The sequence below is a fragment of the Lepisma saccharinum genome, chromosome 4, assembly GCF_977018435.1.
Source record: "Lepisma saccharinum chromosome 4, izLepSacc3.1, whole genome shotgun sequence".
NCBI classification, from domain to species: Eukaryota; Metazoa; Arthropoda; class Insecta; order Zygentoma; family Lepismatidae; genus Lepisma; species Lepisma saccharinum.
This window is the reverse complement of record NC_139232.1, coordinates 78,265,368-78,292,215: the sequence shown is the minus strand read 5'-3', so window position 1 is coordinate 78,292,215 and position 26,848 is coordinate 78,265,368. Positions and strand designations below refer to the sequence as shown.

The window sequence follows — 26,848 nt, the reverse complement described above, 5'->3', positions numbered from 1 at the left end:
TGGGGAACGACAGTTTGCAATTTCCTGATAGTTTCGGAATTTCTGCGATAAGAAAATGCATTGAGACTGTCAAATCATTTATTTCCCCCCCCCCCTCGAGTCATCTTAAAGATATTTATTTTTAAAAACGCAGTGACCCAAGATGAACAGAAAAGTATCAATACTAGCGTGACTTCGTGACTACATACACACAACTTTGTCGGGTCCAGCACCCCCTGCTCCACAACAAGCTTCCGGCCAGCAGTGTCCTGGATTTTCACTTACGAAATAAAGCAACCCTAATCATACCAAAAGTTGATCCATCCGTAACCCCTCCCCCCCACGTGAACTATATATACGCCCATGTGCATAACAATATCGCATACTGAAATGGTACGATATATTTTGAATTTTGTATTGCGAAAAAAACCGCCTCATCTCGTTACCCCGAACGCATTAATTGGTTGGTTCACAACTTCACCACTAAGGATCCTATCGAGACGAGACATGGCAGCCTTGGTCTCGTTCTCGTTGAGAGTTGTAAATGTCTGTCTCGTGTTTATTTGTAAATGTCCCATTGACAGTCTCGTCTCGATTTATAAACATCCGTCTCGGTTTGGGAGGGCAATTCTCGTTCTCGTCTAAAGTCTCGAAAAATATAGAATTAACAACGTATGCAAAGGCTTATCATTATAAATGCATAACAAAACTTTCTTAATATATATATATATATATATATATATATATATATATATATATTGACTCCTCGTTTTAACGCATTCCTATAACATTAAGTTCTTGCCAGTCAGAAGCAACCAATGTATTCGCAATGAACAAGGCTGTTCATGTGTTCAGCCATTGACTGTTACAAGTTTTGCTTTGTCACCCTAATGGGAAAACCCTCTACCGAGTGGCTGAATTATAGTAAATACTGCTATGCTGCTAGGGCATAATTCATCTCCAAGAAATGGAGCACAGATTTTTGGACTGGAAGTTATAACATACTTGTTTCATACAGTAACAAGTGACCTTGCTGTCGCTTCCGCGGCTCATGCTAAGTTGACGGGACGAGCACAAGACATGCCTGCCCGCTTTTATAAGTGATGACGTCAGAGGACCTCCTGAATGTGGAGAGGACCTTTTTAAATCCATGACGTAGGAGGTGAATTTCAGCGGTGTTTGAAGGCGTGTTTCTCGAGAACCAAAACAAATATCGCCGAGATATTTTGCTCATCTCATGTTTGTGTCATTATCTGTCAAATGAATGGATTTAAAACATTTTTCATGTCAAAGTGGAAATGTCCATTGCGATATTCTTAGATGTAAAAATCCTTATTATTCGATATTTCACAAACGCCGTTGAGAAGGTGTAGTGTCTGACCGAGTGACAGGGATCGACCACCCCTTGACCCCCTCTTCTGGCAACATCACTACTTGCAATATGTACAGCAGAGGGCTGTCTAACCTAAGACGTAGAATTCCTCATTAATGAAAAGTTCCTGTTTAAGAAAAAGCGTGACGTCATGCACTTAAGGCGCCAAAGAAAGAGAAGAAAGAAAGCAAATATTATCATTGTTTCTATTGCACGATACCCACTTCTGTATCGTATTAGATTATTTGTATTATTGTAACTATTGTGTAATTCCTCTTTTGTTTTACATGAGAAAATCTTTATTTCTTTCTGCTGGACTATTTTAAACATTCTCTTTATGTTAGAAGATTCCCCGCCATCTCATTGTAGTGTGTAGATGAGAATTTAGAACCAGGTTTTGATTTTACCTATGAAAACGATGTCGGAAGACAAAAAGGTGAAGTATGAATAATATTACAGGTTATTTTATTAATCACCATAATTTGTAATACTGCTGATAGATTGGAAAATATCCGTGTGAATATATTTGTTGAACGTATTGTTTATGTTACCATACCACATGCAATTGCGAAACGAAAAATCTGAGTAGTCTGCTTTACCGTTACGCAGAATTTGAAATGTTTTTGTTTAATTTGTTTACATTTTTGAATTTGGAATGTTCAGTTTTATTATAAGTAAGGAAAGTGTTATAAGGGGATTTGCGTCGCATTATTTAATTTTATACTTTCCCTATCAATACAAAATCCAGCAAGAACATGTCATGTTTATTATAATTACATGTGGCGCAAGTTTCAATTGTTTATTTACGATACACATTCTTTACGTGGTTCAATGTCTGTTTGTTTGTTTACGCATACTTCAGAGACTTAGTGATTACTTAATGCATGTTTCCTGGTTAATAACTTTCCCTTCTTATACCCTTATGTGCAGTGCGTATTTGTTTGCTAAGAGCCTTTTCCTTTACTGTCGTCTTGGATATGAACTGCTGCTGCTACTATGTTCCCTAAATGCTTACAACATAAGATCACATAACAGGTGCTCTCAAGCAGAGGCGGATTCAGTTTTTTTGGGGGGGACACCAATTTCCAAAAGTGTACACATAAATACTAATGAAGATTACAGTACTACTTTAGGTAAAAATGTCATAACCGGGAAATGGATTTGGCATGAGTTTACAATACCGGACCACTCTCCAGTTTCTATAAAATTTTGCCTACTTACTAATTACGGTGTCCTGATGACATATCTGTAGTTCATATTTGGCGGTCAGTTGTTAAAATTGTACATTTACGTGTAGAACTTGTAAAATAACCTTGCGATTTACCACGTTCATTGTCCATACGCAGCAATTCGGAACCATCTTTCTTTCGCAATTCGTTAATGCTCTTCCTTTACGCACAACAATCTTGCAACCTTGAATATTGACGTCACGAGGAATGCCTACGTGGTTAGGTTAGGTTCCATTAGCATAAATACAAAGAAAAATTAATATTTTCGCTAAGAGACGCGTTACCTTGTATTGCCTAACATGAAAAAGATCTCTCCCTTGACGTCAGAACACAATGTTGCTACAGTGTTGTGCGATAAGTGACACCCACTCTGGGAAAATGGCATATTCCGTGGAGCTGCTGTTCTTATGGTAGGGTTACGTTACGTTAAGAAAACATAGTTTATTTAGTTTTTTATCGATTTCCATACTTGACCGCCAATTATTACTTGCAGATTCGTGATTAGGAGGTCTCCGTTAGTGAGTAGGCGAAATTTCATGGCAATTGGAGAGTGGTCCGGTATTGTAAACTCGTTCCGTTTTCTCGCATTTTTCAATGTATTTGGCCGCTAAATCATGTATTTTTCTATAATAATGTCCGTTCAATGCACGGAAGCCGTTGCTTGCAATTCCATCCATGTACTTGAACCGTATGTTGCGAGCATCTGATGATGTAATCCCCGGCAAGTGTTTCCAAACGCACAGTTTTACACTATTTTGCCCAACCTAAAGCAACCTAACCTAACCTTACCTGATGGTGCGTGGGACTATCGTGGATGGTTATACGATGTAGAATGATTTTTGGGTTGAAACACTGCTTTGCAGTTTGAAGCACAACACTAGGCAAGATTTGCCCGCCATTTTGTGTGTTCAGGAACCGAGAAAAGAACGAACAATAATTACTCGATATGTCAACAATAGATACTAATTTCGTTAAAAAAGGCAAAATCCCTTGTTAAACAATGTTTCGCAATGCAGAATAGGTAAGTACGAATGTAAAAAAGTAGAGAATGAACAAGTTAGAGTGATTTCCCGCATATGATAGTTTTACCCTACCTTAAATTTAAGGGTAACAGTTCGTTATGTCGGAGACACATTTAAATCGGATATTTTGTGTTTTGCATGGTTTGTACTTACCAATTGTGTATTGCGGAACATAGTTCAAGTTGCCATTATGCTTTTTACACGAAAACAAACACAATTTTTCACATACAGAGTGATTTTTTTATTCCTTTCTTTGCTTCCGGAATACACAATATGGCGGGCACATCTTGACTCACATTGTGAGTATGCAGTGTTTCAACCTTCTTCACCGAAAAATACCTACTATCATGTTCGTCACAATGGATTTTGCCTTTTTTAACGAAATGCATGGGTAGCTGACGGATAGCCCCATGAACCATTCACAGATAGCTCCACGAACCATCATGCACGGTAGCTGACGGATAGCCCCACGAACCATTTCCATAAGGTTGGTTAGGCAAGCATAGTAAATAAAGGAGTTTGAAACACTGACAGTGGGTTACTTCATCAAACGTGCGGAGTATGCAGTTCACGTACGGGAAGCATGTCAAATGTGCGTCGGTGAGATGTTTCTCTTGAAAAATATATGATTTGCCGGTCAAATAGATTCCACGATGAAAGAAAATACCTCCACAAAAGTTGGAATGCTTGGAGAAACTCATTTCCGTAAGTAGTTTCTTCTGTAAAAATGAAGAAATGTGTCTCCAATATAACAAACTGTTACCAATTAAAGTTTACCATGGTGAAACAAGTATTTTATACTTTAATAATTCTTTAAGTACTTATTTCAATCATCTGTACATGCAGCCAAGTTATTAAGAACAAATATATTTAAATATTAATAACTAAATTGTAAAAGCTGACAAGTGTTAGAAAAGGAACTACTTCTTATGCATATCTACAGAGTGGCTGAAACCCTGACTACTTAATATGCTAGTTTAACTTTTTTGGACCACCAAGTACGTTATCTTCCATTAGGTTAAGTTCCAATAAGACTAATTTACGTTACCTTCCATTAGGTTGTTACAATATGACAAATTTTCATTACCTTCCATTAGGTTGAGTTTCAATTAGACAAATTTACATACCCAGGTCCAATCTGATTTCCAATCAATTATGAAGTATAAATGGTTTTAGTGTGGAGTGAGGTCACATGACTCCACATTGTGGTTCTGAGGCAAATATGTTTAGTAGGTTAGGATTATTAAGTTCATAAATGTGTAGAGAATAACTCGCTGAAATATGTAAGTATATTAACATTTGTAGCAACGGCCGGTTCAAATCTCGGAACTTTTATAACGTTGGAAGCGGCCCCGGCACCCACCCAGCGTCGAATAACATGGGTACCTGGGGGAAACCCTGGGGGGATAAAGGCAGTCAGGGGTGTGATGCTGATCACATCACCCCCACTCACGACTGGATCATGAAAGTGTGGGGCGTTATCCCCACACCCTCTATATGCCTTCATGGTGTGGTGCTAAGCACAGGGGAGAGCTTTACCTTTTTTTTTTAACAATATTGTTGTAATCTTTGCTCATTTCAATCATTCTGTGCTTTTGCAAGATATGAGGGGATTTCTCAGAAATTCCATCAAGGTCACACTAAGCCAAGCATCAGGTTAACCTTGCAGCAGGTTTTCGCATATGTAGATCCAAACGTGCACGCAAGAATATAGTTCCACTGAGACGGGTTCTATTCCGACACAACTGCATACTTGCAAGAAAACAGTTATTTAATTTGTAAAATACAGACAAAATAATACATCCATTAGCAGGTGTGGACTTGATCGGTTGCAATCACTGTGCAGACGAACTTGGATCCGCAGATTCGCCAACTGGAGTTTGTATTGAGCTGAGGAATCCCTGAAGCCCAAGTGCGAGTCGAGCAAGACTGAATACATTGCAGAGCGCGTGGAATCCGTGATACCAGTGTTGCACATCCCACTATTTTAACCCTATGTTTATTGTGATTAATAATCGTGCTATACAGCGGCGAGAATGGCTGAATCAAGCAAGGTCTCCTGTTCAGCGAGTGTTATTGTGGGCTTCATCCGAAGGGAAAAGCTCTTCAAATCAAGCAAGTTGTTTAAAATGCATAATCCTCCTTACGGAAACAAGATCAAAGTAAAACAGGACGTGAGGTGATTTGCCGTCAATGGGCGCACGAACTGTATCCCGGGTGTTGAATGATTTGCGGTTTGAGTTTAGGAAGAGGAAACGATTGTTTGTTGTTTGACTACAAAAGAATGTCCCCGGTATTAAAAGATATCCCCCTGAGAAGAAACATGTTTATTATTTGGAGCAGATTAAAAGATATCCCCCTGAGAAGAAACATGTTTATTATTTGGAGCAGACGTGCTTTAACTCTGGGAGGGGCATATATATATATATATATATATATATATATATATCACCATGCAAATCCACCGCCAGGGCTGAAGAAACAGACGAGAAAGGGAGAGGGGAAGGAGGAGGCTTATTGTTTCACCCACTGACGGCAATGACGTCTTTGTTGAAGGTGCATATATTTACTGTCCCGTGCAAGGAAAGGGATGGATGATTAGCAAGAAATGGACAGACCAAGATTTGAATCCTGGTTTAGTGAAGTGATTCATAAATTGTAACCAGAATAATAGCAGCAGACAATGCACCTGATTGTATATATCCACAATAACAAATCATACTTTTTTTTTTTTGCTGGTATAACTTGAAGTGCGTGTGTCTTACAGTAACAAAGGTTTTCATAAACGTATTTTTTTATAAACTAAAAACAATAATTTGTCATTAAATTCAAGAGGGCCTGTTGTTGTTTACTTATATCTTTGTTTATTTTTATTTTTGCGTGCTCGAAATATACACACATGCTCATGGGCATCCGGAAAGGTGGCCAAGGGGGCCGTTCCCTCCCTGGAAAATGAAAGTCAACCAAAAATTATGTATTTCACACATATAATTTCATTTTAGCCACAATAATATGTGTTAATTATTGCATTAACACAATAAATTCAAATTTAAGCAATGTTATTAGGGAACTACACTCTTTTGGGGGAAATGTGACTTGTTTGCCCCCCTGGGAAAAATATTCTCATGTTTCGAAGATATTTTGCATTTATATTAAGTAATGACACATTTTTTTAAATAATTTATGCGCCGAAAGTACTTCTAAAATGTTATGTTTCAGGAGACAAAAAGAAACACAAATATATTCCGCTTGACATGCATGCGGGTTTCGATGTGTTGTGCGGTTGGCAATACTGTGGATTTTCTCAGTGTCTGCGATGTAAGCAGCTCGGCGGTTGAGGCAAGACTGGCACGGAAGATTCTGTGCTCAGTTCCCGCGCGGATTGATACATAAAACCTGCTGCAAACTTAGCCTGACGCGTGGCTTACTTGAATTCCTGACCTGCAATTACTATTCACAGAATCAATATGGATTATTTGAAAAGTAGTGAAGAACGAAGTACACATGGAGCTCTGATTTCTTGGTGTCTTTGTTTAAAACGGTCAGATAAATATTACCAAATTTTTGTAGGAATTACATTTCAAATGAAAATTTCTGTCCCACAAATATATCTGAATTACTTGATGGAAAATAGAGGAATGGCATAAATATTGAATTTTATGTAAGTATACCTCAAAATAAACATGATTTTCATGTTAAGTATTTTTACATATAATTCCTAACATTGTAATTCACTGCCGTTTGTCATTTTTACTTGGTTACATACAAAGAAAAATGTAATTACATAAATACTAATACCCTAATTATTAGTTTTACTATATCTGCAATGCCTGGGTTAGATACCCAGTGGAGGCTCATAGTGGTTTGGATCCCACTTTAAACTGTAGGTCCAGTCCCGATTAGCTTATCTGTGCATAAAGTGGACTTTAAAATAGAAACTCAAGAATATCTGCAATGACTTGAATTGTGTTGTCTTTTGTTTTTGAACAAAATGCATTATTTGCAGGACCAAAAGGGCGTAGAGAATGAACCTATTAACCTCAAGGTGCTGGGCCAGGATGGAGCAGTTGTTCAGTTCAAGATCAAGAAACACACACCTTTGAGGAAGCTCATGAATGCATATTGCGACAGAGCGGTAAGTAAGATTTTAAACCTATTGAGAACAGTTGAGATTATTCCTGTCACAGTTCATTTAGCATTATTTCTTGAAAACAAGAAAATGATATTTCAGTTCTGTTTTTTGTGTTAATTTACGAGGTGCATCCAGAAAGTAAGTTTCCCTATTTTTTTCTGGTGAAAGTAAACATAATGAGCCGTGTAAATTGTGCATGCGCAGCAGAGCTAAGACGTATCAATCATATGCCAGGCGGACAGATCCCGCCCGGCGCCAGTAGGGAGGCAGCAGTGGTCCGAAGTGGAAGCTCGTATTCCTTCTCCCGCCGCATGCGAGGTTCGGTCGGTGATAAAGTTCCTGAATGCACAAAGCAATGCGCCAATTGACATTCATCGTCAGGTCTGTGAGGTCTATGGGCCGAACATTATGAGTAAGCAGATGGTGCGTCGCTGGTGTCGGCAGTTTTCAGAGCGCAGTGGGCGTCCGTTCCTCATCACTGATGGTCTGGTTGAGCTGGTGCAGCAGCGCATCGTAGAGAACCGTCGCTTCACAATTACGGAGTTGAGTAGCCTTTTTCCGCAGATATCGTGATCCGTGTTGAATGAGATTGTCACGCAGCGCCTGCTATTCAAAAAATTGTGTGCCAGGTGGGTGCCGAAAAACCTGACACCCGAACACAAAATGAAATGTTCAGGAGCAGCACTGACATTCCTGCAACGGTACCATGATGACGGCGATGATTTCCTCGACAGGATCGTCACGGGCGATGAGACGTGGATTTCGCACTTCACCCTGGAAACCAAGCAGCAGTCAATGCATTGGCGGCATAGTGGATCTCCGGTCGAGAAGAAATTCAAACAGAAAATGAGGTGCACCGTGTTTTGGGACAGGAAGGGCATTTTGCTCATTGACTTCCTCCCCAGAGGTGAAACGGTGAACGCTGACCATTACTGTGAAACACTAAGGAAATTGCGACGTGCCATTCAAAACAAGAGGCATGGCATGCTTACTGCAGGTGTTGTGCTCCTCCATGACAATGCTCGTCCACATACGGCTCGGCGCACAGCAGCTGTTTTGACGGAATTTGGCTGGGAGTTGTTTGATCATCCACCTTACAGTCCTGATCTGGCTCCCAGCGATTTTCACGTTTCCTTGCACCTGAAGAAATTCCTGTCCTTCGGTGAGCGTTTTGGCAACGACGAAGAGCTGAAGACGTCTGTCACACGCTGGTTCCTTTCACAGGCGGCAGAGTTCTACGACAGTGGGATCCAAAAGTTGATACCACGATACGACAAGTGTCTCAATTCTGGTGGTTGCTATGTTGAAAAATAGCTGAATCTTTGCTGTACCTGTTGCCAATAAATGGTTTCCTGAAACTGTGTTGGTTTTTTTTTAAAAAAAATAGGGAAACTTACTTTCTGGATGCGCCTTGTATATATATTTATGAAGGTATGTTATATTCAAATTTCAAAGCAAAATGAGTAATGGATGTTTGTCAAAAGTGGGTTTTATTTTGGATTGGTTAAGAATTTATTGTGCAGGCTTGCAAAAGCATGGGAAAAAATTTATATTGAATGAGATGAAATGGTTGGAGCTTTCACAGGACATACAATGTTAACATTCCATCTCAATATAGGCCAATTAGAAGAAGAAGAAAGGGTAATTTTCTCAACAAATTCCTTTTCAGAGAGCCTCTGAGTCCCCACCACATTAATTTGAAGTAAATATAAGAATTCCAAATTGTAGCTCTACTATATACCTACAATTGTGCTAAGTATAGTTAAAAATGATCCTTTAGTTTATCACAAAAATATGTATTGTGTAATAGCAAAGAAGTTCCGCCACACAGTCATGCTTTGGATTCCAGCTATGGGACGCGTGAACCTTTGAATTTTCTGGGAGAAGTGTAACGACTTTTTTGCTGAGATTTCTGGCTGTGTGAGACTGGTGGCCACCTAGCACTGTGAGGAAATTTGGGAGGTACAAATGAGTACTGTAACCTGGTCATGGTTACGACGACTGGGGGTTTGTTGTGCTGATCACACTGCACTCCGTACCTGGTTGGATGACCTACATCAGCCGAGTCATATATGGGAGTAAGGCCAGCAGTCTGCACATAGGCCTTGCCCCTCATGGACTGTTGTGCCAGGGGATATTATTATTATTATTAATAGAAAAGAGATAGTGTTGCCATCTAGTCATAAGTAAACTATAGGTTCAAGCAAGCCGTTACCTGAATTTATGTATCACAAATTACCACTCTACTCTTTTTTTTTGTTTTTTAACCTTTAGTGGATAGAGCCTCATGTGCCTGGAAACAGGGTGTTTACCAGCCTGGAAATGTCAGGGAAATTTATGTTGTTTCTTGGAAAAATCAACATTTTTGTAGTAGTGCACTTCAAGTAGGTTTTTGAACAAAGAAAAAAGGACAAAAAAGACATTTAAAATTTGTTGCGGACAAACTGTACTTTATTTTGATATACTGAATATTATCAATGGTTACAGTAGAAATTCAAAATTACTCTAGAACAAGTTTGTTTTGAACTATTTTCATGTAGAAATCTACTACAGTAAGTAGCTATTGCAATTTTTGGGTTCTGTTTGAAAGCTATTAGTAATAACACAGATACTAGTACCAAATTCTACTATAATTATGTATTATTAATTTTTGAATTCTTTTTTTTTTTTAAAAAAAATCATGCACGTTTTACGTAAAAGCTGACCCCTTGTACTGCTTTTCAACAATCAATTTCTATTCTGTTTCCGTTCTTATCACTGTTACATCTGAAGTGAGTATTCTAAAAACTTGGTTAAGTGAGATTCTAACTGCGGCGTTAGCTGAAATATAGTGACTTTCTTATACACCTGTTTAGATATGCGAATTGCCCTAATGGCTTTAATATAGAAAATGTTTGTTCTTGATCTGGAAAAGTAAGGGAAATTTGTTTTTACCAAATGGTAGACATCGTGGGAAAGCCTCTGCAGATCGTACCTTTTCAAACTTGCCGTGAAGAACAAATAAATTGTTGCTCGAGAACTAATTGCCATAGAGAGATTAAATCGGTTTTGTTTTCTTTCTTAAAGACAGGGCTTTTAGTACAGGTAAAATTTATATATTGTGCCTGCAAATAATAAGTGGTAAAGGGAAGAAGAAAATTGAATTTTTTCCAAAAAATTTGTCCTTGTGGTTGTTTTACTCCCGAGCCCTTCATATAACAAAAATCTAGATTGAAGACTTGAAAAACTTGTGCCATGTCACCGCATGGTGCATGAAATAAACCAATATTTACCTAGCTTACTGCTAGACAAATGTCTGTATCAGCATCTATGAATATTTTTTATTCACAAAGAGTTTATTTCGGTGGTCACAGCCCCCCCCCCCCCCCCCCATGTAAATTTTTTCCTTCTAATTGTGTTTTTTTGGGAATAAGATACCATAATTTCTCTTCCAACGAGAGTACAATATTTTGAGAAAAAAGAAATCAACCCCAACTGTCTATGGTAAATATTAGGCTAAGTTGCTACCACTTTTGAAACAATACGGATACTCTTACAGATTCCCATCGATGCCGATACTTCAAAAATGTAATAATTAAAAGTTGTTTAAAATATTGATTAATGTGTATCAGTATTCCTACTCAAATTATATGAATCAATTTACCAAGAGTTTTGCTTTGAAATATTCCAAGAATAAAATTACATGTTATGTTATCAAAAAATTAATTTTTCACACAAAACGTGAAAAATAAAAAGAAACCTGCATAATTTCTAGCGAAAGTGTCCCGCGTCTTTTTGTGGATCACGTGAAAGATCAAAATGCCGGGAAAGTATCGGCTGGTATCAGTAAATAAATTCCAACTAATAGTTTCCGATGCTGATACCACTGGTATCGGCATCAGTATCGACTCAGCTCTAGTAAATATCGTATTTATCCGTGTATAATGCATCAGTTTCATCATATCGCAATTAGCCAAAAGTGGCAGAAAAGCAAAGTAAAATTTTTGGTGACACTGAAATTACAATGTTGCATTTCAGGCCCTGGCTATGTCAACGGTAAGGTTCAGGTTTGATGGACAGCCAATCAACGAGGTGGACACACCCCAGACCCTGGAGATGGAGGAAGGAGACACGATTGAAGTGTATCAGCAGCAGACTGGTGGATTGTGTCTTGTGATGTTGCTTAAAACTTGTACGGTTACACATATGTGATTTGTAGTATATCTTTTCATGTAAGACATGGCAAGAAACAGTGCTTATTGTTAGGTGTGGGAGATTCATGAATTTGAGGAACTCTATTTCCTTCAACAATAAGAGTGAATTCAGGACATTCATTTTGCATTGAAGTAAATGCATAATTTATACAATGTATTGTGTATATCCGTACATGGAGTTAGTTTGAATAACAAAGTAACATTCTTACAAATGAGAAGAAATTTTTGGTGAATGTTCAGAGAAAACTAAAATTCCAGTTTAAATCCAAAAATTTAAAATCACAAATAGTTGTGGTCTTTAGGTATAAATAGCAGCAATTTTTTGTTGTGTGTATGCATAAAATGTGTGTCTTTAATTGTGTAGTGTATATGTAAAAAAATGCATGTCTTCATATATATCATAAACTATTCTACCTTTGTATATTACAAATGAAGTTGGATCATTTTTTTTGTGGTATTTTAATTTGTTCTTTGAAAGAAAAAAACTCGATAATTTGCAACCCACTTGATCAGTGTACATTTTAAAAATAATTTCACCACACTTACGGAGTATGTCTAATTTTTTTTGTATCAGATATGAAGAAATTTTGCAAGTGAAAGTTGTAAACATGCTGGAATTACACTTTTTCATTTTTGAAAAATAAAAGTTTGTCATTTTGAAATTTATGTACCAATTATTTTTCCCATAGATGTAATATGAAAATCTTTAATAAATTTTAGATAAAGTAAGGTATTCACTACTGTAGTGCCACCCAAATTTTATTTATTATTTGGGCATTCTTTTGTTTTCATTTGTCTTCCTTCGTAGTGCCTTTCCTTATCGGAAGTTTCACCCAATCATGTTTGGCACGACGGGAGAAGTGCACAGTTTCATTGAAGCAAGTGGTGGTAAACATTTAGTGCACCTCTAGTGTTAAAAGTTAACAGCGCACAGCACAGTGAAGATGTGGAAATTGACAATACTGCCGATTGGAAGCTACAAAGAACTTCATGCAATTCGGAAAGTGGCATAACCACAGATCACCAAGAGAGCATGTGGGAGAGTTGCTGTTTAGAGGCAGACCAGAGAAGCTGTATTGAAGCTCAACATCCAGCCCAAGTTGGCGAGATCCAAGGCCAGCCATTGCAAATTAGTAGGAATCCTGATTTCTTGGTTAGTTTTCCCCCATCATTTTGCATATTTGCCAAATATACCTAAAAGTTATTTTTTAAAACTAGCTAGTATTAATCCCAATGTTTTGAATCGCTAAACTAGCGCTGATTTTAACAATGTTCAAATTAGTTCCATGGATGTTTATATTGTGGGTGTCAAGTTTGACTGCTACTGACGTCATTCCTTACTTCACATTCCATCCACTTTTTATGATACAGGTATTCATATCATACAAGAAAAATGCATAACATTCACAGTATATAAATACTGTCACATCTAAGGGTTAAATAAGGTTTTTGTTAATCTATTTCACCCTTATTAGGCATTGTGAACATTGAAAGTTTTACAAACTATGATTATCAATTTTGGAAAATGAAACACCATATTTTGTTCATAACTATTTAAAAGGCCTTATATTATACAATGTTTAACTAAGTTGTACATTCCTGTAACAATTTCTTCACATATTTATCGATTTTTTTCCCCAACTGCTAAACTACAAGCAATATCTTACAATAAAATTTAATTTCAGTGCAATTATTCTATAACTTAATTACCTTGTACAAAAGTTACCAACCAAAGACGTTTCAATCTTCCATATGCAACAGGAAAAATTGCCACTTGATTTATATTTTCTCATGTGCAGAAATAAATGCATGGAGAGCAAATGAGAGTGATTTTTAAAAATTCTGTACTTCATAAATTTAAGTTTCTAGTCATCAGAACTACATAGGTTTTAATGTTAATTAGTTGGTATATTTCATTTGTATTTAATATTGTAAAGAAAACACTGCTTGTTTTTATAAAAGGTGATGTTTCACAAACTTCTTTGAATTCCAAGACCCTTCTTCCAAATCTAGTCTGTCGTGATGCAAGCAAGAAGCATATGAAATGTCACCCTTTGTACAAGTATAAACAATATTTAATAATACAGTGGACTCTCTTAATTTGAACTTTGATAATTCAAATTACTGGGCACTTCAAACAGAGGTTTATTCAGATAAGGCATAATTTACACCACATGTCATCATTTCACTAAGTAATGAAGACCATTTTTTGGAAGGTAGGTACTTTGTTCTCGAGCTTTCACCACATCATGTGGCTTCCTCAGGAGATAGGACAAGTATAGTAAAGATTAAGACATTGGAAGGTAAGTTTATCCAATATGGTTACCATATTGGATAGGACAGTCAGTTGCCAGCCAGAGTTGGAGTAGGAAGGAGTGACGGGGCACTGCTTTGTCTTTTACCTTTTATCGTCTTTTATCTTTTTAACCTTTACACTTACCTTCCGATGTCTTAATCTTTACTATACTTGTCCTATCTCCTTAGGAAGCCACATGATGTAGTGAAAACTTGATAAGTAAGCATATGCCAAAACTAAGTGTCTTTATTAGTTAGAGAAGCTTATTCTCCTTGATCATCTTTAATGATGTGATGTTTTTGTTAATTCAAACTTTTTTTGTGTTCACTTGGAGTTTGAATTAAAGAGAGTCCACCGTATATAGTGAATAAAAATGTATCTTGCTGCACAAGGCGTAAGACAGTATCATGTGTCAAAATATATTGGTTTATATATTGGTAACATATACAAATGCAAAGACTTTATTACAAATCTATTTACAAATGGTGTTGCTTATTAGTTTTTTTTTTGTTTGTTTTTTTTGCGAGTAGGCCTTTCTTTCTGAAATCACTTTGATTTATTTCCAATTGTGAACAATATTTGATTCATATTCTTGGCACTTTGAAAGTTTGTCTTGCAAAGATATTCTCATGACATGCATAACACCCTTGCCTCAATGATGTATACAGCCTACCCCATATTTACTTTAATGTGGGTCACTAATTGACTTAACTATGTGTAAATCACCTAAAAATCACCTTTAGTTAATTGCAAAGATGAGGATGAATGGTGGTAAGATACGATGAAGGGAGAATCACAAATATATAAGGACAACACGAGCCCCACATAAGATTATACTGGCTGTGAGTCCAGATGCCAGAGCCTCGCTAGTCTGCCAAATGCAGTCGAGGATGCATTAATAGGTAAAGCAAATCTAAATCTCTTCTAAATACAGCTTCAGTTTTCATCTTAACAACATCTTAAAAACACTTAATCTGTCAAAATACTTTTGAGTCACGTGATTAATCGAATCTGATGACAGCATTTGTTCACACTCGTTAGCACACCAGTTCAGTTACTTTAGTCAAAACACCAGTGACCATTGCAATCATTCAACACACATTATTGCATACACATGAATGAAGGGTTCATATTCAGCTAGGAATGTAAATATACACAAGGAATTCTTATCACAGGACAATAAATACATGGAAAAAATCTTAAATAATATTAAATATGATCAAAAGTAAAGGTTCCCGCATATACACTGATATTCTAGTGAATGAATGAAGGAAATGCTGATGAAAATGGACAAAACACATGAAAAACTGCATAAAAATGTTTTCTGTTTGTGTTGAGTTTTTGTATCATACTTTCGTTCTTATTTATACACACTTTAGAATATTACCCACATTAAGTGAATCTTAGAACTATTTTAAGGTAAAAAAAAAAAAAAAAAAAGGACAAGAAAGAAATGTAAAATTTGTTGTGGACAAACTGTACTCCAATTTGATATACTGAATATTATTGGTGGTTACAGTAGAAATTGTACATTAAATACTCTACAAAACCCCTGTGCATGTGCACACATGCAATGAAGGCATATGGGGTGATGTGTTCAGTATCACCACCACCAGCCCCAGGTATTCATACGAGGCTGGGTGGGCCTCAGAGCTGTGCAGAAACAGCTCATTATTTGACCCCAGGTCTTCAGCATGGTAGCCATATGCTCTATCAACTGAGCTACCACAGTTCCTAGAACTATTTTAACATATATTAATATTTAACTGTATTTTCCAAAAGTGAAGCTATTTAATTATTCATCTGTAGAGTATTGAAAAGTTATTTCGAGACGGTACTTCAACCAGGTATCAAACCTGGATCGTTAGCATGGATAACTCAGTGGCATGATTGTGGATCAAAACATTCATGCTCCATCATTTGCCAACTGGTGTGTCTTAATAAAGAATTTGCCACATGTTCATGGTCCTAACTTGCCACCAAGTGAAGGACCATTAGATTTTTGTGAAGTTGTTTACGTCCATTCCAGATATACTGCAACTTCTTGTTTTGGGCATGAGAACATTAGTGTCATCTCCCTGCAAGTGAGAGTTAGAAATAATTTGCATGTTGTAGGGTGACCAATAGCAACAACAAGTTGCAACATTTCTGGGCTAGACAGGCAGAGATTAAAGTTGTGGGAATAAAACATTTCATTCGACAGTTTAGTCGTAGCCATTTGGCATGGAATGCCAAACGTCCAGATTGTAACCCTAATTCGAGCCACAATTTTTGAATGAAACGGATATAATACAATGGAACGTAACAGTGCTGCACAAAGAATCAAATTGGAAGCAGGTAAATTAAAGCAGCTGCCTTCATAACCCACGTCCAAACCTTATAAGCCATTTCAGTTTAATTCAAGCAACTTAAATGTAGCAAAAAATAGAACAGAATTCTGAGGAGTCACGGTGGAATAGTTGGTTAGCGTACCTTGTAGTAAATCAGATTTTTTGTAAGTTTGCTTGTTAATACAATGGTCGCTTAGACAGTAAAGAACACTTTGAACTACTGTGCAAATCCTGATATTGATAAATAATATGCAAACAACTGAGAAATGGAAAATTCCTTTCAATTCTTAACAGAATTGAAATCACGTGAGCATTTTATGAATGGTGGGGTCGGAGGTTTGCTTGGGTCTGGGATTGTGATGAGGTAGTTAAGTGAGTAACCTTGTTCAGACCATGAGGTCTGGCAGACTCGGAGATGACTAACATGTTGCTAACATATCCTAAAAAAATATCCTCCTTCCTTATATCATGAAGTTCGGTTGGGAGCATTTATTCTATGCTATATGCGAAGCAGATGCTCAGAGACTATATTACAGAAGAAAAATTGATTGGAAACTGAATAAAATTGTCCATTTCAATAAGATGATGATGCTAGAGTTGCCAACGTGATTTCTAAGGGGTTTGCAAACTGACTGCAGTTGGCATGGCAACGTGGCTTCCTTGAAGATGCTGAGAATGAAGCCTGGGATCACATGTCATGGTGATATAGTCCAGATATTGGACTCTGCATACACCACTGATTTTGACACGTAGATCAATGTATGTTCTGGCCTCCAAACTGTCTTGAGAATACAGGCACTTTTCAAGCAGTCTTGCTGTTCAAAGTGAACACTACAGAAGTTGGGGATTACCTTAATGCAGGTAACTCTCATTACTTTTCTGGTACTTCAGTAGTAACATATTACCGAAATTACATGAGTAACTGTAACAGTAATGCCTTAGTTTGTGTTACTCTTGCTTGCATTACGTTGATAAATTTAGAACTGAGGAACTTATTTACCACGATGAAGCATGTACTTTGTTATGTTGTTTTAAATTTGTGCAGTAATATTACACTGGGAATAGGTATGATACTTGTGCAAACAGTTATACAGGGTGTCATTTTAATGGCGCCCACGGACCACAGATTCGTGTAGAGGACATCAAAACAAACAACTTTTCTCAGTAACATTTTTCACGTTGGTGCGTCAATTCGACGCTACAGCCGATCAAAAAAGACCGTTTTGCCGCCTGGATGCTGGCAACCCAACACAACATTTGATCGTATCCGTGACGTCATTTCCTGCGACGAAACAGCGCACGGTAGGGTTGCAAGGAACACACAAATTTTGTGAAAAATGACAAACTACCAACCACATTATTAGCTGTAAAACGAAGCGAGAAACGTGTCCAGTAGACCGAACATCATAGCCTACCAGCCAGAAGATCAGCAGTCATCTCAGGGGAAGGGGAAAGTGGACCAACGATATGAGAAATGGTAAAACACGTATTCAAAATGAAATGTCATGCCGGATTTTGTCTCAGCTTACATCTAAAATACCAACAACAATAAATTTTATTGGACTTACAGCTTACACGTGGCTGTTTACGCCCAATACATGTCAAATATTTGCAAATCTCGTTGCAAGGTTGATATCTACAGGTTTGTATCCAGATGCCATGCGGTACTTTTGTGCTGATAACGGAAGTATCCGAGGTTCACGTTGTTACATTATGGCTAAAACAAGTACAACCCCAGTAACAATCTAATGATGAATCAGTACCGAATATACTACCCTGTTCACATTTGTAATAGTATATCCGGTGCGTAGATAAAAACATAGTCGTCTTAGAGCTTGTATTACTCGTACTACTACTTACTATATCCCTGTATTTTCAATCATTTTTCCCACTTGCCTCATAATGCTCTGAATATACATTGTATTATCTGTTGCTTACCTTTGGAATTTTTAGTTCTTTCATTTCTATTTTGTCACCTGTTCAGTGTGTCACAGACAACTAGTATCAGAAGGACGAAGTGGATAGACTAAATTGTATATGCCAACGTGGTAACTAAATTTGCAAATATTTGACATGCAAGCTGATACAAAATTCGATATGACCACTTCCACTTGAATTCTATTTTCTTTCTGCCATTTTACGTATCGTTTGTTTACTTCCTGTTAGGTTACAGAACGTGTTTTCTCGTTTTGTGTTACGGCACATAATGTGGCTGATTGTAGCTATGTAATTTTTCACAGAATATGTGTGTTCCTGGCAACCCTATAACGCATCGCTTCACGACGGGATATGACGTCACAAATGCAATCAAATGTTGTGTGTGGTTGCCAGCATTCAGGCGGCAAAACGGGCTTTTTTGAACGACTGTAGCACCGAAACGACGCACCAACGAGAAAAATGTTACTGAAAAAAGTTGTTTGTTTTGATGTCCTCTACACGAATCTGTGGTCCGTGGGCGCCATTAAAATGACACCCTGTATATATGTTCTTATTGGATGACAAAGTAATAGTGCTGGTAGTAGAACACACTATATAGTTTATAAGGATCAACCATGTGTCGTACTTCATACATACTGTAGTTACGTTCACCACGTGAATGGTGCAAGAGCTCATCCACAGTGTGGAAACTGCAGCATCTGTCCCCCTATATATCAGACTGGTGCACTTTTCATTGATTATCTATATCAGCAAATGTTATATCAATATGTATACCAACCTGTATTCTTCTACATATTTGGCAACAGATCCAATGATGATGTAAACAAGGCCATAACATTCAGAGGTGAAAAATACTTATATCCACTTCTAAGATTCAACATAATATAAACAACATGCTACTATCTGTCATATGATTGGGGGGTACTACTGAAACATAACTACACATTACAAGTGGTGGTAAAATGGTGTTTTCCAAATCATGTAGCAGTCTCAAATGCAGTTCATGTATAGATGAAAAACTAGATCATAAAAAAACAAAATGGAAAATACAAATAAATGTTCTAAATTATACCCATTTCTCATTGTAAATCAAGTCCATGATATGGGGAACTTTGCTTCTTGATCATTCCCTACACAAGATACAATAGCCACATAACTTTTTCATATTGCCCCTCCTACCCTCCAAAAAAAAATAATCAATCTCTTTGACACAAACATGAACAATTTTTTCTACCCCTTCAAAGTTAGCTAATATCACCAAGATTATAATTTTTGGATGAAAATGTAGCCTATGAAACTACAAATAATTCCTAGACCAACAAACAAAGACACCTTCCACCGACTCCAGCCCTTAACATCATCTTCAATCTCCTGTTGTCTCCGATTGCGATTCTTCCTCTTCCCTTGGAATTTCTTTTCAAACCATTCAAGTTCCTCTTGGTTCTTCTTCTCTTCCTCCTTCCTTTTCATCTCCAAGATTGCATTTTGTTTCTGAAATTAAAACGAATGTTCTGTCAATATGAATGCCATGGCCGATTTCTTAAGATCATTCCTTCAATAATGACATAAGAAAAAAAATCAGTCTCATTTGTGGTTGTTACTGCTGTGGTAACTATATAGTGGTTCGAATCTCACTTCAATGAGGAAAATGTTAAGAATAGCCATTCACCTTCATGTACAGTGGGATCCATGAGTATTAAAGTGTAAATTGTCCATCACCATGTTCGTGCAGTTTATTTGACCCAATAAGAGCTTCAAGAATGAAAAGAAAAGAAAACAAGCTGCTGACAACTTCTGCACCAGCATACGTAAAAAATCCATCGCTTAAAACACACAGGATGTGAGAGAAAAATTAATTAAAATAGTCATGATCAATTTGCACTGTACAGGAAGTGGGTAAAATTAAAATTGAAGGAATGATTGTTTTGCAGCATAGCACATTATAATCATAGTGACTGAGAATTACTTGTTTCTTTTAAACCTGATATATGCTAGAGTTGTGGCAGTATTGGCGAATGTATTCACATCGGTAACATTATCGACAATTATACTGAGCCAATATACGATGACACATCAACCTCTGAATATTTTCCGCTCTTAATTGTTTCGAATGGTGTAAGTTGTCAATATCAAAATGTCATTCATGACACCACTGAATATTTTCCAGTCTAATTGTTTCGAACGGTGTAGGTTATGAAGGTTATCAATCAGTTGTTGGCTTCCACTGCTTTGCAATAAGATAATTCTAACCCTGTAAAAAAAGCTCTTAATATGGATTAACCACTTATGATATTTCACCTCTAATTCTTCCTTCTTCTTTGCTTCACACACATCATCACACAGAAGCTTTGTTGTCCCTGAACGAATTAAAGCACATGAGAAGTCTTTCTTCTGTCTCTTGCAAGGACAATACATCTTCACTTTCTTATTACAAAGATCAGCATCCGGGCACTCTCCACGATGACATGCTGCTCGACATCTATGACCACAGGCATACTACAAAGCAGAAAAAAAGGAGAAAATTAACACAGAACTATGCACCATTCAAGAATGAATGATTGTGGTGCTTGGTCATTGCACAGGTGATGAAAAAAAAATTATAAATGAAGTGAATATGGAGTGTTAATTCTGTATCAGTACCATGAGCATTAACAAAACTTCCTTATTGGTCCATGCTTTTGAAGAGATGAAAATACAGCACACATGTAAGTAAACAAATCTTATTTGGAAAAAACTGTGGTCTGTTGTTAACAAGTAAGAAATCGACAAGGCTTTCATGTGAAACACTCAAACAAAACTAACAACCTGACACACATAATACTTATAAGATGAATACAACTTCTATCATATAATGAGTATAGTAAATTTTAACAATGCATAGCTAATATCTTGTGCCATCATATTTATTGTAATAAATATTTACATATATTAGGATGTAGGTGTATTTTATTTATATTTCTGGCACATATCTTATTTACGAAACATGAAATGTATCCATGTACCTGTTTATTTTGCTTGATTAATTTCAGTGACCGTTGTCATCAACCACATCGGAACTTGTCGCTATCCGTTTGACAGGCTAAATGGATAGCTACAACTTCCAATGTGGATGGTGACAGAGGCAATTGAGCAAAATAGACAGGTATGTGGATACATTCGCACGTATCATATGTTTATGATTATCTAACCGCATCTAAAGTCCTGTAATATGAATGAGTATATCATATAGTTGTCATCAGGTGATTAAACTAACACATATTTTTACAGGCCAAATAACATGTTTTTTTTCTTAAATTGAAGAAAGTTGTTTGAGTTGCATTACTGTCTTTATTTTTTGAATATAATTCAAATTTGATACAGTTTGATAGAATATTTAAATTTCTGCGCAATTTTTTTGTTAAGTTTTGTCCATTTCCAGAATATTCCTTACTGGTATTTTCTTTTTTTTAATAGCTGCTGTGGATCAGTTGGTAGTGTGTGACACTGTCATGCAGGAGATCCAGGTTTATTCCCAGGGTGGATGATTTCACGTGAGAATTTTCCAGCATAGACCAGCTCTAGGGTTCACCCAGCCTCTAATAAGTGAGTACCTGAGGGGTACAGGTGGCTGGAGCAAGGTGCTGATCACATCACCTCCATTAATGGCCAAGATTGTGCACATGTGTGACTAACTTCAACCCCCACCCTCCCCATATGCCTTCACCGGACTTTGCAATGTACAGGGAGGGGTGTAGCTTTACCTTCAAGTGCTAACAACAGTGTAAGAGGTTTATTTAAAGTTGTTGACACTGTTTTGAAATATTGCTGTACATTCAAAATTATGTATTTCCTTTAGCACATGTTTGTAAAAGTACACTTTTGCATTTAATAAATATGCATTAAATCTTGCATGTGTTTATATATCATACATGCAATGCTTAAGATGACAATGACTACTTATTATATGTTTTCACTCAATGATTGATTGAATTCATTTATTTTATGTTCCTTTTCTGTCACTTTTGGATAATCATGACGATGGGGATGAATGGTGATACGATAAGATGGATGGATGAAGGGACACACACATATGGATGACACAATACAATCCCTACAGAGGATTGTCCTGCTGCCAGAGCCTCGCTAGCCTGAAAAGTGCAGTCCAGGGTGTATACGTGGAAGGGAGTTTGGCATTAGGGTACCTTCGGAAAGGTTACCCCAATGATAATATAGACGCATGCAAAAGCCACAAATTGTATCAAATATTTACAGTTACTGAAACTCACGGAAACAGCAATCATCATTCATAACTAGGGAACGGATTTCTAGGTACACACCTATTCTTTTTTTTTTGTTTTTGCTACATCCTAGATGTATGCTACTTAGAGATCTTTGCGTTTCACGTACACAAAACCCCTCTACTGAAATTCTATAGGACCAAAAATGCTTAAATGAACTATAAATTCCTATAAATGCCTAAATGAACTAATGCCTAAAAGCCCTATTTCGACTTTAAAAAGGCCTTTTAAACCATTCCCTTAAGCCTCGGCTGGATGTTTCTCTCAACAGCTGAAAACTGCTTCTCCTTCTGTTGACGAAATCTCCTAACATATGCCCTCAATTTCGGTGATACTCTGCAAGGCTTTTCTAGAAGGATACACGAAGTGATGTATCGAATAAAGAATCGAATTGGGATTCTAGTTTAGCATACAAAAAATTGGAAATGCAGCATTAATTGGATGTGAAAGCAACTTTAAATGGGGCGTTTGAAGAATTTTAAACCATCTTACCATTTAGGTTCAACATTGTGCATCTTAGTGTCGTGGATTTAGATAGATAATTCCAAGCGTTTGCACAATATCTTCAACAGAAATTACATAATTTTATTACAAAAAATACAAGTATTTAGTTCCCACGCCTTCTAGAAGTTCGAGGATTTTCCGCTTATGGCCCTGCTGTCGCTTCTGGGCAAACAACCCTCTGAATGTGTATTCTCCCATCTGCGGCACCGGTCATGTGCCGCTCGGAGCGGAGGAGGGGGGGGAGGGTTTCACACCGCAATTTGTAAACTTATCTTGCTTTGACATCTGGTTTATGTTTTGTCCGTGCAAATACCTTGGAAACTCAGGGAAGTGCATTCATTCCTTCAGTGGGTGGCTACTTTCAAAATACAAGACAGACAGTCTTGCAAGTCGAGGAAGTGAATCGCCATCACTTAGTTTACACAAATTACGTCGGTTTACAAGTCTGATCCAAAACAAGAAAGCCAGTTACTTCATTGACTTACTCTGTGATGCTCTCCGATTTTTTTTACATATCTAGGTTATGCATCATAATGGGAATTGAAGAAAATGTAGGATGGAAGAGAGTGGTTCAGAGATTCCCATTTTCGCATTTTGACTTTTTTTTTACCTAATACAATTATATTACTTATACTAAATCTTTTGCGGCACGGTGAGACCCAAGAACTGATTTATTTTAATTTATTGAAGCTCAAAGTAAATAATAGAATAAAAATTTAAATTAACATTCATCATATAATTATTATTATTATTATGAAACGTATAAAGCGCAAAATTTAATAGGACGACAATGCTCTGTGTGAGTTTGGTGTGAAGTAACAACATTTTAATAAATTTATTTCCAAACCATGAATTTTATCTGAAATTAATGCTCCCCGATCGCATAGTGGTAACGTCATCACCTTGTAATCAAGAGTTCCCGAGTTAGGGTCCCACTTTAAACTGTAGGTCCAATCCCAATTAGCCTATCTGTGCATAACATAGGACTTAATACAAAAATTAATGTAATATTAATAAAAATTGACAATTTTGACTGACGTGTCGGCGTTAAATGAACCTAAAAATTAAAATACAAATTATACAAAAATAACAGAAAATTTACGAAGGGGAAAATTTAAGTTACTGGTTTGAAGATGTAGAGGCTGGGGAAAATGAGACAGGAGACACTTTCCTGGAATCCCCTTCAATTTGGACAGTGACTTGACATTGGTAACATTAACTAAGGAAGCATTCATTCATTAACTGACATTCGAGCCTATTGGACTTATGACTTTGCGGTACATCACAGTCAGAAATCTGGTGAAATCTTAATATTTAGTTTCAAGTGGGATCCAAACCACTCCTTCGGGAGCGGCGTTCCTTCACCGGCTATTGAACCCGGGGCCCTCTGATTACAAGTAGGCCCTCCTTGGTAATGGTGCATAATATTTGAATACAATTGAATTGTATTCCTTTTCCAGCAGTTTAGATAGTAAAATTTTAAAATTTCATTTACACTCGAAACTAGGGCGACTTTTTTTTCGCCTCATTTGAGCTGGAATGAGACTTGGGAGAGTCTAGAACTTGTAATACAGAAAACTCCCTTTTATTTATAACTCTTTTATCTCTCTCTGTGTGTAAAACCATAGTATCTTTTTCACGATTAGGTCTTGTTCCATTTTCCCTCCTGCTCTCTCTCCCTGGCTCTTCAGATATAGAGCTTCCTTCATTTCTTGCCCTTCTCTTTCTATCTCTCCCTCCACTTGCTCGTTCTCTATTTCGATTTCTACCTTTTGTTTCTGTTTCTCATTCTCTCTTTCTATAGATTTCTCTGTATGCCTCTCTTTTTGTTTCTCTTCCTTCCTTTATCTCTTTATCGTTCTGTACTGTTTCTTTTCTTTGTTCCTTTTCTCACTCCATCGTGAGAAATGTTTATCTTCATTTCTCTCAATCCACCTCTCCCTCTGTTATTATAGTCTGTTTTGGTTAGTTTTCCTCTTCCTTTTTCTCTCTTTCAGTCTGTTTTGCCTCTTTATTTTCACTGGAGGCACATGGCACAGTGGTTCGGATCCCACTTTAAACTGTAGGTCCACTCCCGATTAGCCTTTCTGTGCATAAAGTTGACATAAAACCACAAATCAATCAATCAATCTTTATTTTCACTTTCATTCTCTATCCTTTGGTTTTTAAGCATCACGCTCCAGCCTGCTTTAGCCTTCCCCCGCCCCTAGGGGTGTCGTCCTCCACTGGTACCTATTTATTTGAGAATGAGTGAACCCCAGAGCCGTTTTATACAGAGAGAAGGCCCAAAACACGCCCAGGAATCTAATCTTAGTCTCCTGCAGGCCAGTGAGACGCCCAGCCAACTTTACAAAGGCAAAACTTCCCTGTTATTGTCCTTCAATACTTTCTTTTTTTCAAATCAACTTTAATCTCTATTTTCTCATTCCAAAAAGAATAGTTTCGGAGAATTAGAGATTAGAAAAAGGAATTCACCTTGGTTTTTCTGTCACTTTTGAGGCGAGGACTATTTAGGGGAGGGAGATCCAGAGGGCACTGGCATGCATACGCAGAGGGGGTGCTGAAGGATCTACAGCCCCCCCCCCGAAATTTTTAGAAAATAAAATATTCAAATGAAGGTAGTAATAAAGTCGAAAAAAACTCAAAATGACCCCCTATATCAATTTTTGTGTTTGAATTACTTTTAAAACGAAGGTTTAAAATAGTAATTTGAGCTCATACCAAATGAAAATAAAACACCAACACTGAAATTGATTTACGGCAATGTATTCTATCATTTAACCAAATATTTAATCTCCCTCTGTTCAGTAAAGGTTAGATTCATGGCACGGAACCCGCATTCACATTCAGTTGTAGATATTGGTACAATTTCAATTGAATTCACATAATCCTTGAGTGAGGTGAAAATGTGTCTTGGCTGACATGACATGTTTCCTGACATTTCCATAAAACACACGTTCTTAATCATCTAAATGCCATGTGTGTGCATTTAATAGGACTATATGCAAAAATAAACCTGTCTTCAAAGCGGCCATTCATACTGTGCAACGAAGATTGAAAACAATGCTTTCAAACGTATGGTTTCCCTCGATCGGGGACCACCTCGACTTATTTTTATAAAGCACAACAAAATACTACAGATCTCAACAAGCTCTCGAAGAAGATTAAATGACCAAGCAACTCAACATACATCAGATACACCGCCCAGTTTTAGTGTTCGATACAAGAATACTTGTGAATCACCAGAAGTCTGAAAAAATAGCGAATACATGGCATTTAAAAGAGACAGTCAGGGGTGCCAATTTGTTTAAAAAAAACACTGGGTGGGCTCAAAAATTTGAATTCACAAATCACATAAATTATTGGGTGGGCTCGGGCCCCACAGACCCGTATAAATTGGTGTCACTGTACACAGTCACCATAAATTGCATAATGAGAATTTTTTGTATGTAGTTATGGTGTGGTAAACTTAAATGAATCCAAATGGAACACCATAAGTACGATATAGTTTACAAGAGGGTTTTTGGAAATAATGATCCCCGGTTGAGATGTGTCACTCATAACTAGAAATTTGAT

The 26,848-nt window shown here is 37.1% G+C and overlaps 2 protein-coding genes across 5 annotated transcripts in view; one reads left to right on the top strand and one right to left on the bottom strand.

The window, feature by feature from the left end:
* The first annotated feature begins 1,528 nt into the window (after positions 1-1,528).
* Sumo (Small ubiquitin like modifier) lies at positions 1,529-12,589 on the top strand. 2 transcript variants are annotated; one of them, XM_083121740.1, is made up of 3 exons: positions 1,529-1,787; positions 7,618-7,737; positions 11,752-12,589. In XM_083121740.1, the coding sequence occupies exons 1-3, from the start codon at positions 1,761-1,763 to the stop codon at positions 11,923-11,925; spliced, it is 321 nt and encodes a 106-aa protein (XP_082977866.1). In that variant the 5' UTR covers positions 1,529-1,760; the 3' UTR covers positions 11,926-12,589. The 2 variants fall into 2 exon arrangements, with proteins under 2 accessions (XP_082977866.1, XP_082977865.1); XM_083121739.1 differs by having other exon boundaries at positions 1,530-1,787; positions 7,609-7,737.
* Positions 12,590-13,475: 886 nt separating this feature from the next.
* Positions 13,476-26,848, bottom strand: part of LOC145986616 (NF-X1-type zinc finger protein NFXL1) — a 56,170-nt gene continuing 42,797 nt past the window's right edge. For all 3 annotated transcript variants that reach the window (XM_083120836.1, XM_083120837.1, XM_083120838.1), the window contains exons 13-14: positions 20,790-20,987; positions 13,476-19,982 (exon numbers count right to left, since the gene is read on the bottom strand). In XM_083120836.1, the coding sequence (XP_082976962.1) occupies positions 19,755-19,982; positions 20,790-20,987 (426 nt within the window). In that variant the 3' untranslated portion in view covers positions 13,476-19,754. The remainder of the gene's footprint in view (positions 19,983-20,789; positions 20,988-26,848) is intronic.